We start from the raw sequence: 17,912 nt of genomic DNA, 5'->3' as shown, positions 1-17,912 counted from the left end.
CATTCCCGTGGACAACAAGGGCATAAAGATCTTAGCCAGAGGCTCAGCAATCTCTTCCCTTGCCTCGTGGGGCAGCCTGGGGAATATTCCATCAGGCCCAGGGGACTTATCCGTCCTAATGTATTTTAACAACTCCATCACCTCTTCTCCCTTAATAACAACATGCTCCAGAACATCAACCTCACTCATATTGTCCTCACTGTCATCAAGTTCCCTCTCAAGTTCGGCACAGCGTTTTGTTGCAAAGGTCCTGTTTGTGTGCTGTATTGCTCCATGTTGTAAGGCCGTGAAATCAGGAATTGCTCAAAAACCCCTCCACCTCATTGCCTTACTTTGTCTATTAAAGCTGTTGCATGTGCCTGTCAACCATCTTGGAACATTTTACACCATTCAAGATGCTATGTAAATGCAAGTTGTCACGCTTAATCTTCTGTTGTCAGTTTTCTTCTGGAATGTGATATTTTACATTGATGTTAGGCTTTGTTCTACATTCTGTGCAGTATGTTTATGCATTTAATTGCTGTAGCATTATAACATATGGTATATATCATTATAGCAGGGAAATTAATTGCATTTTATACTCTGTGGTCACCTTGATGGGATACGAGGAGAAGGCAGGAGATTGGGGCGAGAGGGAAATGGATCAGCCATGATAAAGTGGTAGAGGACATTCAATGGGCCAAATGGCCCAATTCTGCTCCTATATCTTATGGCCTCATTAGGTACAGCTGTATGCCTGTTTGATAATGTAAATATTTAATCAGCCAGTCATGTGGCAGCAATTCAAAGCATTAAAACATGTAGACATGATCAAGAGGTTCAGTTGTTGTCCAGGCCCAACATCAGAATGGGATAGAAATTTGACCTGTGGCTTCAACCGTTAAATGATTGTTGGTGCTAGATAGGGCAGTTTGAGTATCTCAGAAACTGCTGATCTTCTGGAAATTTCACACACACCAGTCTTTAGAGTTTACCGAGACTGGTGCAATAAACCAAAAAAAAAATCCGTTGAGTGGCAGTTCAGTGGGTGAAAATGCCTTGTTAATGAGAGAGGTCAGAGGAGAATGGACACAGTATCTCATATAATCACACAGATTCACCACCCGCTGGCTAAAGGCCTGCCTCCTCATCTCAATTCTGAGTGAAAGTCCTCCATTTCTGAGGCTTTGCCTTCTGGTCCTAGACTCGCGGAGAATGGCGCGAGATGTGAGAATACTTAGTGAGTGGCAGTTCAGTGGGTGAAAATGCCTTGTTAATGAGAGAGGTCAGAGGAGAATGGCCAGACTGGTTCAAGTTGACAGGAAGGCGACAGTAACTCATGTGTTACAACAGTGGTGTGCAGAACAGTATCCCTGAACGTACAATGCATCGATCATTGAAGTGGATGGGCTACAGCAGCAGGAGACCATGAACATACACTTAGTGACCATTTTTAGTTACAGGAGGTACCTAATAAAGTGCCCACTGAATATATAACCATATAACAATTACAGCACAGAAACAGGCCATCTCGGCCCTTCTAGTCTGTGCTGAACGCTTACTCTTACCTAGTCCCACTGGCCCGCACTCAGCCCATAACCCTCCATTCCTTTCCTGTCCATATACCTATCCAATTTTACTTTAAATGTCAATACCAAACCTGCCTTTACCACTTCTATTGGAAGCTTGTTCCATACAGCTACCACTCTCTGAGTAAAGAAATTCCCCCTCATGTTACCCTTAAACTTTTGCCCCCACTCTCAACTTATGTCCCTTTGTTTGAATCTCCCCTACTCTCAATGGAAAAAGTCTATCCATGTCAATTCTATCTATCCCCCTCATAATTTTAAATACCCCTATCAAGTCCCCCCTCAACCTGTAAAGGGAAATTCACTGGCAAAACAGATTGATAAATAATATGTAATTCACAAGCTTCATAATGCCTTTGACATTTCAATTGATTAAAAAATCATAAGTGAATTTTTGTCACACCTTCAACTAATTGAAATCACTGAAATTATACTGTGGTGTATTTTACTGCCCACTTTATTAACAAACAGCATGTCGTGTGAAAAATTAATTAGAAACTTTTTCAATAAGCACAGTATCAAGGATTTAATTCTGAGACATATTAATTTTAAAATCACACACGTTACTGGTTTCTCTTCGTTTGGATGATTTGTGACTCTGGTAAAATATCATCAGTGATCTTGTTGGATGGTAGACCGGGGTCATCGGCTGAGTAACCTGCTTGCTGGATATTTCTCAGGTTCTGCATTTTAACGCTATAATACAACCAATAGCCACTAGAGGGGAGTAATGCAATGCAGACCACAGTGTGACTGATCAGATTTAAGGTCTAATTTATTTTGCCGGGTTGTAGTCTCCACTTCCATTAACCCTGCAGTTAAGTTTCTCATATTTGAGGGACAAAGCCACCGCCAAACTTAGAACATAGAACAATGGGCGCTGCAGTCATGCAACACTACTACAGCTTGGACGACAGAGTTCAGAGTTCAATTCCCGCCATCAGATGCTTGTGTGTTCTTCCTATGAACCATGTGGGGTTCCTCCAGGTGCTCTGGCTTCCTGCCACAGTTCTAAGACACAAATCTGCACATAGGCCGCCTTTGGACCCGTTGTTCGTCTCTGAACCTATTAGTAGGCTAATTGGTCATTGTAAATTATCCTATGATTAGTATAGTGTTAAATACAGAGGTGGGTTGCTGTGCATGTCGCACAGGTGTATGGGGTGTCTAGGGAGGGATAGCACCCCTGGTGAGGGGGGGTGCTGGCCGTGCCCTTTTCAGGGCAGCTCGTCCACCTTTGGTCTCCATCGGGTGTTCAGCTCTCACCTGTGGCTCCAAGTGGCTATAACATGCGCAACGGCCACACCCCAGTAACCTGTCTCGGCAGAGGGTAGCCAAGGGCCTTCGACCCTCAGTGAGGTAGAGGATCTGTCTATCCCAGCGTGTGAAGTCTGACCCTGGCAGATTGAGCAGAGGAGACCGACTAATGGTCCAACGGTCAAGAAGGCAGGCCAGTAAGCGTTGTGCAGTGCTAAGAGCACGACAAGACACTTAGACGTCCTGGTCATCCACTGCAGCAGGAGAAGTCTCCAGCCGTAACGTTTGTCCGTGCCACTGGATCAAGGTCTCCTCTGTCGAGAGAGTGGATTGCCCCTGTGGAATGGCTGTTCCACTTAAAACTCCATCACACACAGGTTTCTGTTGTGCGGTCTAAACTCAGCTTGTCAAGCCCTGCGGCGATGGGGGAGTGGCGAGGCAGCAAGTGAACATGATCACTGGCGGTTGTAGTCACAAATCTGCACATAGGCCGCCTTGTTCGTCTCTGAACCCGGGGCAGCAGAGATATCCGGCAGCATCCAGGGCGACTGGGCAGGACAGCACTGCCCACCCTCGCATGAGGGAGGGGGTTAGAAAAGGTACCCTAAACATTGCCTGCCCCACCACAACATCTGGCTAGCTAACTGCGGCTGGCAGATCATCTCCTTAGTGGTCAACATGCATCAAGAAAAACAAGTCAGAGAAAACTCATCTTTGGAGCCTGGAATGCCTGCACCTTGCTGGATAGGGACAAGGTGGCAAGGCCTGAAAGATGAACAGCACTCATAGCGGCCGAACTTCGCTGTTATTGCATTGACATTGCTGCACTCAGTGAGACCAGGCTTGCAGACAAGGATTCATTACAGGAAGCAGTGAGTGGTTCCTTTGGAAAGGAAAACCACAGACTGATGACAGGATCCACGGAGTGGATTGCAATTAAAACTGCTCTTGCTGAAGAACGTCCCTACTCTACCCACTGGAATAAATGAATGTATCATGAAGTTCCACATTCCTCTCAGCAAGTCCTGGTATATCACCATTGTCAAAATCTGCTGGAAATTCAAGCACCACACACAAAATGCTGGTGGAACGCAGCAGGCCAGGCAAACCTTATATTCCGTCTGGGTAGCCTCCAACCTGATGGCATGAACATTGATTTATCTAACTTCCGTTAATGCCCCTCCTCCCCTTCTTACCCCGTCCCTAATTTTTAATTTTTAATAATTTTTTCTCTCTCTCCCTCTCACAATCACTCCTTGCCTGTTCTCCATCTTCCTCTGGTGCTCCCCTCCCCCTTTCTTTCTTCCAAGTCCTTCTGTCCTCTGATACTCCCCCTTCTCCAGCCTTGTATCCTTTTTGCCAATCCACTTCCCAGCTCTTAGTTTCATCTCTCCCCCTCCTGTCTTCTCCTATCATTTTGGGTCTCCCCCTCCCTCTTTCATTTTCAAATCTCTTACTATCTCTTTTTTTCAGTTAGTCCTGACGAACGGTCTTGACACGAAACATCAACTGTACTTTTTCCTATAGATGCTGCCTGGCCTGCTGTGTTCCGCCAGCATTTTGTGTGTGTTGCTTATATCACCATGGTCAGTATCTATGCTTCGACCCTCGTGAGTCCAGACGAAGACAAGGAAAGTTTCTATGAGGACCTGGACCAGACTATTCGGATAACCCCCACCAGTGACAAACTCGTCATCTTGAGCGACTTCAATGCTAAGTTGGGGACAGACAGTGACAACTAGGAGACATGGGGTGGGAAAACTAAACAGTAACGGCCTGCTGCTTCTGAGCAAGTGTGCCGAGCACAACCCATGCATCACTGACACGATGCTCAGACTTGCCAACAAGTACAAAACCACCTGGATGCATCCCAGGTCCAAACATTGGCACCTACTCGACAATGCCATCGTACGCCAGCATGACTGTCAAGACGTCACCATCACCCAGGCCAAGCGAGGTGCTGAGTGTTGGACAGATCACAGGCTGCTTCGGTCGGTCCTCAACCTGCACACAGCCCCTTTGCATCGTAAGCAACCACAGACTGTCAGAGTGTCACTCAACATCAGCAAACTGCAAGACCCAGGTCAAGCACAACGTTTTCAAGATATACTTAATGAAAACAATTCCGGCAATTCACCGCTTGTGGGAGCCTGTTCTGAAAAGTGGACACAGTTCAACGATGTTATCACTCAGACTGCAACAACTGTAGTCGGACTGAAAACACGAGTGCATCAAGACTGGTTTGATGAAAACTATGAGAACACTTCAGCAGCCTTTCAGGCCAAGAACAAGGCCTATGCAGACTGGCAGAATGACCCATTATCTGTCTCAAAGAAAGACAGGTTTAAACACCTGCAGTCTAAAGTACAGGCGGAACTGCGAGAAATGCAGGACGAGTGGTGGCAGAGAAAGGCTGAACAGGTGGAACGCTATGCAGACATGCATGCCACCAGACAGTTCTTCAGCACCATAAAGTCAGTTTATGGTCCTTCTAAATCAGGATGCTCCCCCTTGCTGTCATCTGACAGGTCGAGCCTGATTGAAGACCAGGAAGGACTGAAAAACTGCTGGGATGAACACTTTTCCAACCTACTCAATAGGCTGTCCACAGCTGATCCTGATGTCTTACAGCAGATCCCTCAGCAGACAGTCCTGGATGACCTCCACCTGCCGCCCTCTACTGCGGAGATCAAGAAAGTGATCTCGCAGATGAACTCAAATAAAGCAACAGAGCCGGATGGCATTTCTGCTGAGATCTACAAAGCAATTGGCCCAAATGCCTTACAGGCCTGACAACTTCCGCGATGCCCTCATCGTGGCTCTCTACAAAAACAAGGGAAGCAAATCAGACTGCAGAAACTACAGGGGTATCTCCATCGCAGGCAAGAATTTTGCCCACGTTCTCCTGAACAGACTTGTCACTGTCTTGGAAAGGAACGTCCCGGAAGCGCAATGTGGCTTTCGGCCAGAATGAAGTGCAGTAGACATGATATTTGCCATGAGGCAAGTCCAGGAGAAGTACATTGAGCAGAACAAGCCTCTTTACTCTGTCTTCATTAACCTGACAAAGGCATTGGACACTGTAAACAGGGAGGCTCTCTGGATCATCCTGAGAAGTTACAGATGCCCGAGAAAATTCATAAAGATGATTCAGCTGCTCCAGGATGGAATGACAGGACAGGTCCTTTGCAGTGGTGATGTGTCAGCTGCATTTGCCATTTCCAATGGGGTGAAGCAGGGCTGTGTACTAGCCCCAGTCCTGTTCAATCTGTTCATCACTTGCATGTTGTCACGTACTGTCCAAGGTCTGAAGGAGGGAGTGTGCATCAGGTACCGATTGGACGGCTCTCTCTTTGACCTTCACCGCTTGAACGCACGAACGAAGTGCCTCCATACAGTCATTCAAGAAACCCCCTTTGCTGATTACTGTGCACTCCTGGTGCACAGTGATCTACAGTTGATACTGAACAAATTCTCAGATGCTGCTATGCCCTTTGCCCTGACTATCAGCCTGAACAAGACTGAAGTACAAACACTAACTCCATAGAACAAAAATCACTGTTGATGACACCCAGCTGACAAATGTAAACAGCTTCAAATACTTGGGAAGCGTCATCTCGAGTGATGGGTCTTTGGACAAAGAAATTGACTCCAGGATCAGCAAGGCCAGCCAGGCTCTGGGGAGGCAGCATACCAGAGTGCTCAATCAACGCAATGTCCACACCTCCACAAAGCTGGAAGTCTACAGAGCTGTGGTCATCCCTTCTCTCCTATATGGATGTGAGACCTGGACTCTGTACCGACGACACATCAAACAACTGGAGAAATTTTAATGCGCCCTCCGCTCCATCCTGAGCATTCGTTGGCAAGACTGTGTCTCCAACCTGGAGGTCTTGGATCACACAAAGTCCACCAGCATTGAGTCCCTGATCATCAGAGCCCAGATGTGATGGGTGGGACACATCATCAGAATGGACGACCACTGCATGCATTGCCAACTGCTCTATGGTGAACTAGAGACCGGAAAGAGACCTCAAGGTCATCCACATAAGCGCTACAAAGATGCTGTGAAGGAAACCCTATGCTACTGTGACATCCAGCCAAGGGAACTAGAAGCTGACAGAACCCGCTGGTGAGCCCTGTGCTATGAAGCCTACACCAGTTTTGAAGACAGGCGCTGCCAAAAATTGATGGAAAACCATGAGCAATGTCACAGAACAGCAGCCACAATTATTACAGCAATGGACGTCCAGTGCCCCCATTGTGCTAGACTCTGTGTTTCCAGACTGAGACTGCAGAGCACCTCCATGTCCACAGATGAACTGCACAACAGCGTGTCTTCTTCGAATCCGAAGGACTACCACAACCAACCAAGCTCATTCAGCTAAAAGGGTCTATTCCATGTTGTATTTCTAAATATATAACATTTACAGTCCCTTCAGCCCACAATGTTGTGCTGAATTTTTAACCTACTCTAAGATCAGTCTATTTCCTCCTACACAGCCCTCCATTTTTCTCTCATCCATGTGACTTTCTTAAATGACCATAATGTATCTGCCTTTACCACCACCCCTAGCAGTGCATTCCACACACCTACCACTCTGTGTAAAAACAAAACTCTGACATCCCTCCATACTTTCCTCTAATCGTCTTAAAGTTATGCCCCCCCCGATATTAGCCAGAGAAAATAATTCTAATTGTCCACTATGCCTCTTTTTGTCTTATACACTTATATCAAGTCACCGCTCATCCTCTTTCGCTCCAAAGAGTAACGGCCCATCTCACTCAACTTCTGAATCATGATTTAGCCAAAAGAAAAGTTAACTCAAAACACTTGGAAATTTGCCTAGAGGCAAACCTCTTTGGCAAAGGTATGCAGGTAGGGTCCAGCAGCACAATGTTTAAATGGATGGCCAGCCATCAGGTTTTACGTGAGGAACAGCAACTTGATGCTCTGCAAGGACTAAGAAGACACTGAAAATCAAATTCCAAAAATCTGAAACAAAACAGAAAGTGCCGGAAATATCAGGAATCAATTAATGTTTTGATGAAGCGTACTAGATCTGAAATGTATGCAGCCTGACTACGGAACGTTTCAAGCATTTTCTCTTTTATCTGTAATAAAGAGCAGTCTCGGCCAGGCATTCTTCAAGTTTTAGAAGAATACACCGACAGGCAATTCTTTGAAGCTAATTGACTTTGAGAGATCATTGCTGCAAAATTCTCTTTTACAGGATGTCTAAGACTGACATATTTTATACACTTTGTTTGCTTGCTCTGCCACCTCAGCGTGAATGGAGGAAACTAGGGAGGGCTGGATGGCAGGGGAGGTGGCACTCCTAGCTGGGGCGGGGGGGTTGACAGTAGCAGTTGGAAGGGGCTGAGCATTGGCACCTTGAAGGTTCTGTTGTGGCAACCGAAGGGTGTGGTATTCAGTTTGGGAACTGTATTGTTTCCTTCTGGATGATAAATAGTCCAACAGTATAAGAAAAACTGTCTAGAGCATAGAAAACCTACAGCACAATACAGGCCCTTCAGCCCACAAAGCTGTGCCAAACATGTCCCTACCTTAGAACTACCTAGGCTTACCCATAGCCCACCATTTTTCTAAGCTCCATGTACCTATCCAGGAGTCTCTTAAAAGACCCTATTATATCCATCTCCACCACTGTCACCGGCAGCCCATTCCACACTCTCACCACTCTCTGCGTAAAAAACTTACCCTTGACATCTCCTCTGTACCTCCTTCCAAGCACCTTAAACCTGTGCCCTCTAGTGCTGGCCATTTCAGCCCTGGGGAAAAGCCTCTGACTTTCCACACGATCAATGCTTCTCATTGAAGTAAATATGAATTACAGCTGTGGAAACTCCAAGGAGAGGTGTACAGGATAATAAAAGGCATAGATTGAGTGGATAGCCAGAGACATTTTCCCAGTGTAGACATGGCTAATACCAGGGGGGCATAATTTTAAAACGATTGTCAGGGGGGGATGTCACTGGCAAGTTCTTCAAACAGAGAGTGGTGGGTGCACGGTATGCGCTGCCATGTGTGGTGGTAGAGGCAGATACATCGGGGTCATCGAGGAAACTCTTAGACAGGCGCATGGATAATAGAAAAATAGAGGCCTATGTGGGAAGGAAGGGTTAGAATGATCTTTGAGTAGGTTAAAAGGTTGGCACAACATCATGGGCTGAAGGGCCTGTACTGTGCTGTTCTTTGACAGAACTTTAGATTGCATTATTGTGTGCTGTATCTGGAAAAAGTGAGTCCTAATGAATGGATCATAAATTACAATTCATGATCATAAAAGGCGGGAAGCATAAATATCGGGACTGCATTAAGAAGTAACTGAATTTTACCAGGATGTTGTCTGGTTTGGAGAACAAGTCATATGAAGCAAGGTTAGCAGAGCTGGGACTTTTCTCTTTGGAGCGTAGAAGAATGAAAAGGGACTTGATAGAGGTCTACAAGATTATGAGAGGCATAGATAGTGTGGATAGTCAGTACCTGTTTCCCAGGGCACCAATAGCAAACACCAGAGGGCATATGTACAAAATTTTGGGAGGGAAGTTTAGGGGAGACATCAGGGGTAATTTTTTTACACAGAGGGTTGTGAGTGCCTGGAATGACTTGCCAGGGATGGTGGTGGAAGCTAAAGCATTAGGGGTATTTAAGAGCCTCTCAGACAGGCACATGGATGAAAGAAAAATAGAGGGTTATGGGGTAGTGTGGGTTTAGTACTTTTTTTTAAGGATTATATGGGTCAGCACAACATGGAGGGCTGAAGGGCCTGTACTGTGCTGTAGTGTTCTATGGTTCTATGGTTAACTTAACTTGTCAGTCAAACTCAAAAAAGTTTGTTCAATACAGACCGGCTATTTGAAAAACAATGGCATACAGTAACAATCAGCTATGTTGGGGATCTGTGAGTGAACTAGCTTCAGTGGATTGTTGTAATAGTAGGAATATTGATAGAATTTGTAGAAACAAAACACACAAAATGCTGGTGGAACACAGCAGGCCAGGCAGCATCTGTAAGGCAAAGCATTGTCGACGTTTCAGGCCGAGACCCTTCGTCAGGACTAACTGAAAGGAAAGATAGTAAGTGATTTGAAAGTAGTGGGGGGAGGGGGAAATGTGAAATGATAGGAGAAGACCGGAGGGGGTGGGATGAAGCTAAGAGCTGGTGATTGGCAAAAGTGATACAGTGCTGGAGAAGGGAAAGGATCATGGGATGGGAGACCTTGGGAGAAAGAAAGCAGGGCGGGGGGGGGGGGGGGTGGAGAAGCACCAGAAGGAGATGAAGAACAGGCAAACAACTAAATATGTCTGGGATGGGGTAAGAATGGGAGGAGGGGCACTAACGGAAGTTAGAGAAATCTATGTTCATCCCTTCAGGTTGGAGGCTACCCAGCTGGTATATAATACCAATATATATATATTGGTATACTGCGTCCGGTGTTCCCGGTGTGGCCTTTTATATATTGGTGAGACCCGATGCAGACTGGGAGACCGTTTCACTGAACACCTACGCTCGGTCCGTCAGAGAAAACAGGATCACCCAGTGGCCACACATTTGAATTCCACGTCCCATTCCCATTCTGATATGTCTATCCATGGCCTCCTCTATTGTCAAAATGAATCCAAACTCAGGTTGGAGGAACAACACCTTATATACCAGCTGGGTAGCCTCCAACCTGATGGCATGAACATTGACTTCTCTAACTTCCGTTAATGCCTCTCCTCCCCTTCTTACCCCATCCCTGACATATTTAGTTGTTTGTCTGCTTCCCCCTCTTCCTTTCTTTCTCCCGTCCCATGATCCTTTCCCTTCTCCAGCTCTGTATCACTTTCGCCAATCACCTTTCCAGCTCTTAGCTTCATCCCACCCCCTCCGATCTTCTCCTATCATTTCGCATTTCCCCCTCCCCCCTCTTATTATCTTTCCATTCAGTTAGTCCTGATGAAGGGTCTTGGCCTGAAACGTTGACAGTGCTTCTCCCTATAGATGCCTCCTGGCCTGCTGTGTTCCACCAGCATTTTGTGTGTGTTGTTTGAATTTCCAGCATCTGCAGATTTCCTCGTGTTAGCATTTGTAGTAGGTCGGGTACACAAATCTGAACAGCATTAATTGCTGGAATGCAGCAGGCCAGGCAGCATCTAAAGGAAGAAGTACAGTCGACGTTTCAGGCCAAGACCAGAGTCCTGACAAAGTGTCTTGGCCTGAAACGTTTACTGTACTTCTTCCTATAGATGCTGCCTGGCCTGCTGCATTCCACCAGCATTTTGTGTGTATTGAATTTCCAGCATCTGCAGATTTCCTCGTGTTTGCAGCATTAATTGGTTATGGGATCCTATTCACCTGCCTTGTTGTAAATTACATGCTCAGACCTCTATAAGGGACAGGAAGGCTGGGAAGACAGGATTCTAGAGAGATATCATTGAAGTTTATGAGAAAAATCCCAAAGTTGAAAGGGTTAATGTATGAGGAGTGTTTGATAGCTCTGGGCCTGTACTTGCTGGAGTTTAGAAGAATGGGGAAGAGGAGTCACATTGAACCCTACTGAATTGGAAGTGGAACTGGGATGTGTTTATTATTGTCGTATATACTGAGATACAGTGAAAAATTTGTCTTGCAAACTGTTCATACAGATCAGGTCATTACACAGTGCATTGAAATAGTACAAGGTAAAACAATAATAGAATGCAGAAAAGAAGTGTAGCTAGGCAATAAGGTGCAAGATCATAACAATATTAACAAGGAGGAGGAGCTTAGGAGAGACAATGGCTCCTAACGGGAACTCCTGTGCTTGCATCTTTGGAAACAGCTCAATTTCTCTCTTTAATATCTCTATTTTCCCCTTTCAGGGTTCTTTTGAAGACCCTGAGCTGGAGTTACACGCTGACTTTGGTTTTTTGCGGGAATGGGACCTGCCCTCAGGGTTTCACGACTGGCTATTATTCAATATGCCAAGGATACAGCCTAGGAGATTAGCTTGCCTTTGGAATTTCGTGATCTCATGGTTCTGGAGACGGGTGAACCGAAGATTGGTGCCTCTGCAGGAATTCGGTGTGTCATTGGAGATGGAAGATTGAAAGCCGTGAGCTGGCTGCTGGCTGTATGCCCAGAAACCCGAGTTCTCTGGGCACAGGGCTTGGAAAAAGCGATTCAACAGACTTCTAACATCGTAAATCAGAGAGTTGTCATGACTCCCCTCTCACTATGAAACGGAGACACCTCTTTTTCCCTTATTAGGGAGAGAGAAAGCCTGTGGAATGTCGAATGACCGGGTGAAAGAGTAGTCTCTGGGTCACTGCAAGTCTGTCTTTATTGATGCTTTGCTGCTTGACTGAGTGCTCGGTGGGGGGGGGGGGGGGGCACCGATGCTATTTTTGCTGATGGAGGAGGGGGATCATTGCTTTGCTGCTGCTTACATGTGGGAGAGGGGAGCTGGGGGGTCTTTGGGGTTCTAACATTTAGGGGCACTCCTCTGTTTTTGTGGATGGTTACGAAGAAAAAGCATTTCAGAATGTATATTGTATACACTTCTCCGACATTAAATGTACCTTTGAAACCTTTAATATTGTGAGGTCAAGACTGCATCCTACTGTATCAGTAAGTAGGAATAAGAGAGGAGGCTACTCTGTGAGTGAGATTTGAGAAAGAGGCATTCATGGGCTTTTGGTGTAGTTCTGGCAGCTCTATCAAATCAGGAATGAGAGAGAAGGTAACTCACAGGTCCATGAGTGAGATTTTGAAAAGGAGCACTTCCAGGCTTTTGCCATTTCTTTGGCAACCCAATCAAATCAGAATTCATTAGCAAGGGCAAAAAAGAATAAACAAGTGGAGAGCCCATTGTGTGAGTGCAGCAGTGTTGGAGTGGCCAGGTTTTGGCTCATCAGGCTTGGGTGAGAACAGGCATGGGCAAGGTAAGTTACTTCTTCTTCATTCTTCCCCTGTTACTACATAGATAGTACATTGAGGATGGCTCCAGGGTCTGGGTTGTGGGAATCCTGGGAGACTTCCAGCCTCCCAGATAACCACATGTGAATGAGGTGCAGCATGTCAGAGAACATGTTAAGGAACCAACACGATGAACTTCAGTTCGTGTGAGAAACTGAGGAGCTGATAGGTAAGAGCTACGGGGAGGTAGTTGCAGGAGGCTGCTACCTGGGTGATTGTCAGAAGAGGGGAAAGAAATGGGCAGATGACTGCATGGCTGAGAAACTGCTGCAGGGGGCAGGGTTTCAGATTTCTGGACCATTGGGATCTCTTCTGTGGAAAGTACTGTACTGATTGCACCAGAACCCAAATAGGACCATTATCTTTGCAGGCAGGTTTGCTAGAACTGTCAAGGGGTGTTTAAGCTGATTTGGCAGAGGGATGGGAGCCAAGTGATAGTGTTGAGGATGGCAGTTGGTACACAAGCAGAGGCAGTGTGTAGTGAGACGGTCAGGAAGGACAGGCAGATGATAGGGCAAATCTGCTGTCAGTGGAATGAGTTGCAATGTAACAAGGGGACAAAATCAAAAAGGCAAGTGAATACACCATGAAGACGATGCAGATGATCTTGTAGCACAGATAGGGATTGGCAGGTATGACACTAAGGGCATCAAAAGTCATGGCTGAAAGAAGATTATTGTTGGGAGCTTAACATACAAGGATACAAAATGTATCAAAAAGACGGGCAGGGAGGCAAACAATGTGGTGCAGCTTTGTTGGTAAAAATGAAATCAATTCCTTAGAAAGAGGTGACATAGAAGATGTAGAGTCATTGTGGGCAGAGTTAAGGAACTGCAAGAGTGAAAAGACCATGATGGGAGTTATATACAGGGCTTTAAACAGTAGCGAGGGTACGGGCTGCAAATTACAATAGGAGATAGAAAATGCATGTCGAAAAAGCAATGTTATGATAGCCAAAGTGGATTTCAATATGAGGGTAGATTGGGAAAATCCAATTGATTTTGGATTCTGAGAGAGAGAATTTGTAGAATGCCTATGGGATGGCTTTTTGGAACAGCTTGTGGTGGAGCCGACTAGGGGGATTGGCTATTCTGGGGTGGGTGTTGAGTACTGTACTGGATTTGATTAGGGACCTTAAGGTAAAGGACACCTTAGCAGCCAGTGATCATAATATTTTGGAATAAATTCTGCAATTTGAGAGGGAGAATCTAAAGCCAGATGTATCAGTATTGCAGTGGAGTAAAGGAAATTACAGAAGCATGAGAGAGGAGCTGGCCAACATTGAATATGTTAGAGTCAATGATTAAGAATGAAATTTCAGGGTACTTGGAGGCCCATGATAAAATAGGCTTTAGTCAGCATGGTTTCCTCAAGGGAAAATTTTGCCTGACAAATCTGTTGGAATTAATTTAAGTAAAAACAACCAGGACAGACAAAGGAGAATCGGTTGATGTCGTGTAGATGATATGAAGACAGGTGGAGGGGCAGGTAGTGTTGAGGAAGCTGGGAGGCTACAGAAGGACTTAGATTAGGAGAATGGGCAAAGAACTGGCAGATGGAATACAATGTCAGGAAGTGTATGTTCATACAGTTTGGTAGAAGAAATGAAGGGGTTGACTATTCTCTAAATAGAGAGAAAACATAAAAATCTGAGATGCAAAGGGATTTGTGTGTCCTTGTATAGGATTCCCTAAAGGTTAATTTGCATGTTGAGTCAGTGGTGAGGATGGCAAATATGATGTTAGTATTCATTTGGAGAAGACTAGGATATAAAAGTATGGATGTAATGTTGAGGCTTTATGAAGCACTGGTAAAGCCTCACTTGGAGTATTGTGAGCAGGTTTGGGCCCTTATCTTAGAAAGGATGTTCTGACACTGGAGAGACTTCAAAGGAGGTTTATCAAAATGATGCCGGGATTAAAAGGCTTGTCATATGAAGAGCGTTTGATGGCTCTGGGCCTCTATGCACTGGAACTCAGAAGACTGAGAGATGACCTCATTGAAACCTATTGTATATTGAAAGGCCTTGATAGAGTGGATGTGGATAGGTTTCCTATGGTGGGGGAGAATCTGAGACCAGAGGTCACAGCCTCAAAATGGGGGGGGGGGGGGCATCCTATTAGAATGGAGTTGAGGAGGAATTTCTTTAGCCAGAGAGTGGTGAATCTATGGAATTTGTTGCCACAGGTGGCTATCAAGACCAAGTCATTGGGTGTATTTAAGGCGGAGGTTAATAGATTCTTTATTAGTCAAGGCATGAAGGGATATGGGGAGAAGCCAGGAGATTGACATAGTGGAGTGAACTTTCACTCTGGGCATTGGGTCAAGTAGGATGCACAACCTACGGTAATATCAGTCTGGCTCTATGTCGTTTCTAATCCATAGTAAGTTGGCTCACCTGTATCACCTGGGATCAGTGGAAACTAGAGATGAGAACCATTGACTGACGCTTCAGATTAGTTTCTCAGATTTTGCTGAATTACAAATTAAATGGATCCACAAATCCTTTATTGGGCTCTGCTTTCATCCTAAAATGAAAGTGAACTATTGCAGGCCTGTGTATAACTCGAGATGTAACTGGACACGTTGGGAAATATAATCAGTATAGTAAAGTTTCTGCAACTTACACTTATTTTCGTTGCCTCCTTTGTGGGTTCCTCATGAGCTGCAGCTTTCATCTGTTAACAGAGAGGAAATAGAAGATTACACAGAATATTGGGGGCTTGGCAGCAGTGTTGGGGGGAGAGAAAGAGAGAGTGAGGGGGAGGGAGAAAAGGGGTAGGGGAGGAGGGGAGGGAGAAGAAAGGGAAAGGTGAATGGGGAGAAGGAGAAAGGGTGTGGGTGAGAAGAGGAAAAGGAAAGGAGCACGGGTGTGTTGAGGAAGTGGAGAGGAGAGGTGAGGGGAGGTAGGTGAGGAAGGGGACAGAGAAGGAAGGGTGAGAGAGAAGGGAGGAGAAGGAGAGTGGGGTTGGGAGTGAGGGAGATGGGGAGAAAGGGAGAGAGGTGAAGATGGAGAAGTGGGGATTGTGGTTAGGGTGAAGGGCCTGTATCTGTGTGTGTTGCTTCATCTCTTTGTGGCTCAAAGACTTTGAATGATGTAGTTTACTTACATAGTCAAAGAATACTTCAATCTTTTTCTCCACACTTCACATGCAAAAGGAACAACAGTTTGCTGCTTTCTACAAATAGTGATACATCCTAGCTAATTTCTAAGGTAAGTACATGTTCGGCACAGCTTTGTGGGTCGAAGGGCCTGTTTTGTGCTGTGGGTTTTTTATGTCTCTATCCAGAAATTGAGATGGTGTGCAAAAGTGTGAAAGAAAGGCTTAAGCAGTTTATCATTGTGATCCATTGTGGTGGAGATATTTCCATGTACCCACTGCAGTAATTAAAACCGATCACAGCAACAACCTTTAGACTTCAAGGGAGATGCCTGAAATAAAGGTCACCTAAAGGGATTATGTAATTCCTTTCCTCCCTGATCAGAGCTGGTCTTTGGAGATTTAATAACTCCCCTATTACTGGCTATAACAGACCCAAACTAAAATCCTTCCTCCTGTGTCCAACAGCTCATTAATTAAAGCTAAGGTGTCAGTCAGACCACAGTTGAAGCATTGGGAGCAGTTTTGGGCCCATTATCTAAGAAAGGATGTGCTAGCATTAGAGAGTGTTCCAAGGATATTCACGACAATGATCCCAAGAATGAAAGGGTTAATGTGTGAGAACCATTTGATGGCTCTGGGACTGTACTTGCTGGGGTTTAGGAGAATGGGGGAGGGATCTCATTGAAACCTATCACATATTGAAAGACTTCGGTAGAGTGGATATGGAGAGGATATTTACAATAGTGGATGAGTATAGGACCAGAGGACACAGCTTCAGAATAGAAGAGTGCCCCTTTAACACAGAGATGAGGAGGAATTTCTTTAGCCAAACGGTGGTGAATTTGTGGTATTCACTGCCACAGACAGCTGTAGAGACCAAATCAACGGGTATATTTAAAGCTTAGGTTGATAAGTTCTTGATTAGTCAGGGTGTCAAAGGCTATAGGGAGAAGGCAAGAGAATGAGATTGAGAGGGATAATAAATCAGCCACGATGAAATGGCAGAGCAGACTCAATGGGTCTGAATGGCTTAATTCTGCTTCAGTGTCTTCAAAGTTCAAAGTCCAGCTAAAATTTATTATCAGTGTACATACATGTCACCACATACAACCCTGAGATTCTTCTTCTGCGGGCATACTTAGCATAACTATGGTCTAATTATAATGAATGCTCTGATTAAACAAATGCATTAAAAATAACAAGCCTTGAAATTATGCTTATAAATACTCTCAGACAAGAGGCTGATATGGTCTAACACAATTACAGATAGGACTGGATCCTGGAGATATCCATAAAACAGGGAGACCTTTGGCAGAACTGTTGGAAAAATCAGGAGGAGCCCAGGTGAGAAAGAAGATAATGGAAAATGACAGTGTATATTTAATCCATGGAAAACTCTGCTGCAAATAGGCTGCCGATGATCATGAAAGGTGGAAACAGTAATGCAAGCTTCCCTTCTTTTCTTTAACATGTTATTATCTACAAAGGGCTCTCTGCAATGTATATTTATGAAAATACTAGAATGGGTTATTCCACAAACAGCTTGATTAAGATTCAGATTCAGATTAGTGAACTATGTTGTTTGCTTTAAGAACCAACACATCTAAGGATGTGCTGGGGGCGGTCGGTAAGTGTCAGTACACATTCTGACGCCAACATAGAAAGCCCCATAATGCTTGGCAGAACAACATAGATAACAACAAGCAACAAAAACAACAACGAAACAGACCTCTTTCCTCCCTACCACTGTCCCATACACATGGACAGTCCTGCAACTTCAGTAAAGTCATCCAAGCCTCCAGTCTCTAGTCTGGCATTCAAGCTTTAACTTGGACTTCCCGATTGTGCTTCAAGCTTCAGTCTTCAGTACTGATCACTCTCCTTCGTTACCTGTCCATTTCGCTGGACTTCCAGCATGATGCCGAGACCTAGACTCCAGATGACCTTCATCCAGTGTACACTCACTGGCCTTTGGGTGCAGAACAGAAGCTTAACCTCTAACCCTAAGTGTAAACCTC

The 17,912-nt window shown here is 45.1% G+C and overlaps 1 protein-coding gene across 1 annotated transcript in view; it reads right to left on the bottom strand.

The window, feature by feature from the left end:
* LOC132400059 (V-set and transmembrane domain-containing protein 2-like protein) overlaps window positions 1-17,912 on the bottom strand; it is a 196,578-nt gene that overhangs the window by 29,848 nt on the left and 148,818 nt on the right. Inside the window, exon 3 of the mRNA XM_059981143.1 lies at window positions 15,418-15,468. Within this exon, the coding sequence (XP_059837126.1) occupies window positions 15,418-15,468 (51 nt within the window). The remainder of the gene's footprint in view (window positions 1-15,417; window positions 15,469-17,912) is intronic.

This window comes from Hypanus sabinus, chromosome 9 (genome assembly GCF_030144855.1).
Source record: "Hypanus sabinus isolate sHypSab1 chromosome 9, sHypSab1.hap1, whole genome shotgun sequence".
In the NCBI taxonomy this organism is placed as follows: Eukaryota; Metazoa; Chordata; class Chondrichthyes; order Myliobatiformes; family Dasyatidae; genus Hypanus; species Hypanus sabinus.
This window is presented reverse-complemented; position numbering and strand designations above follow the sequence as displayed.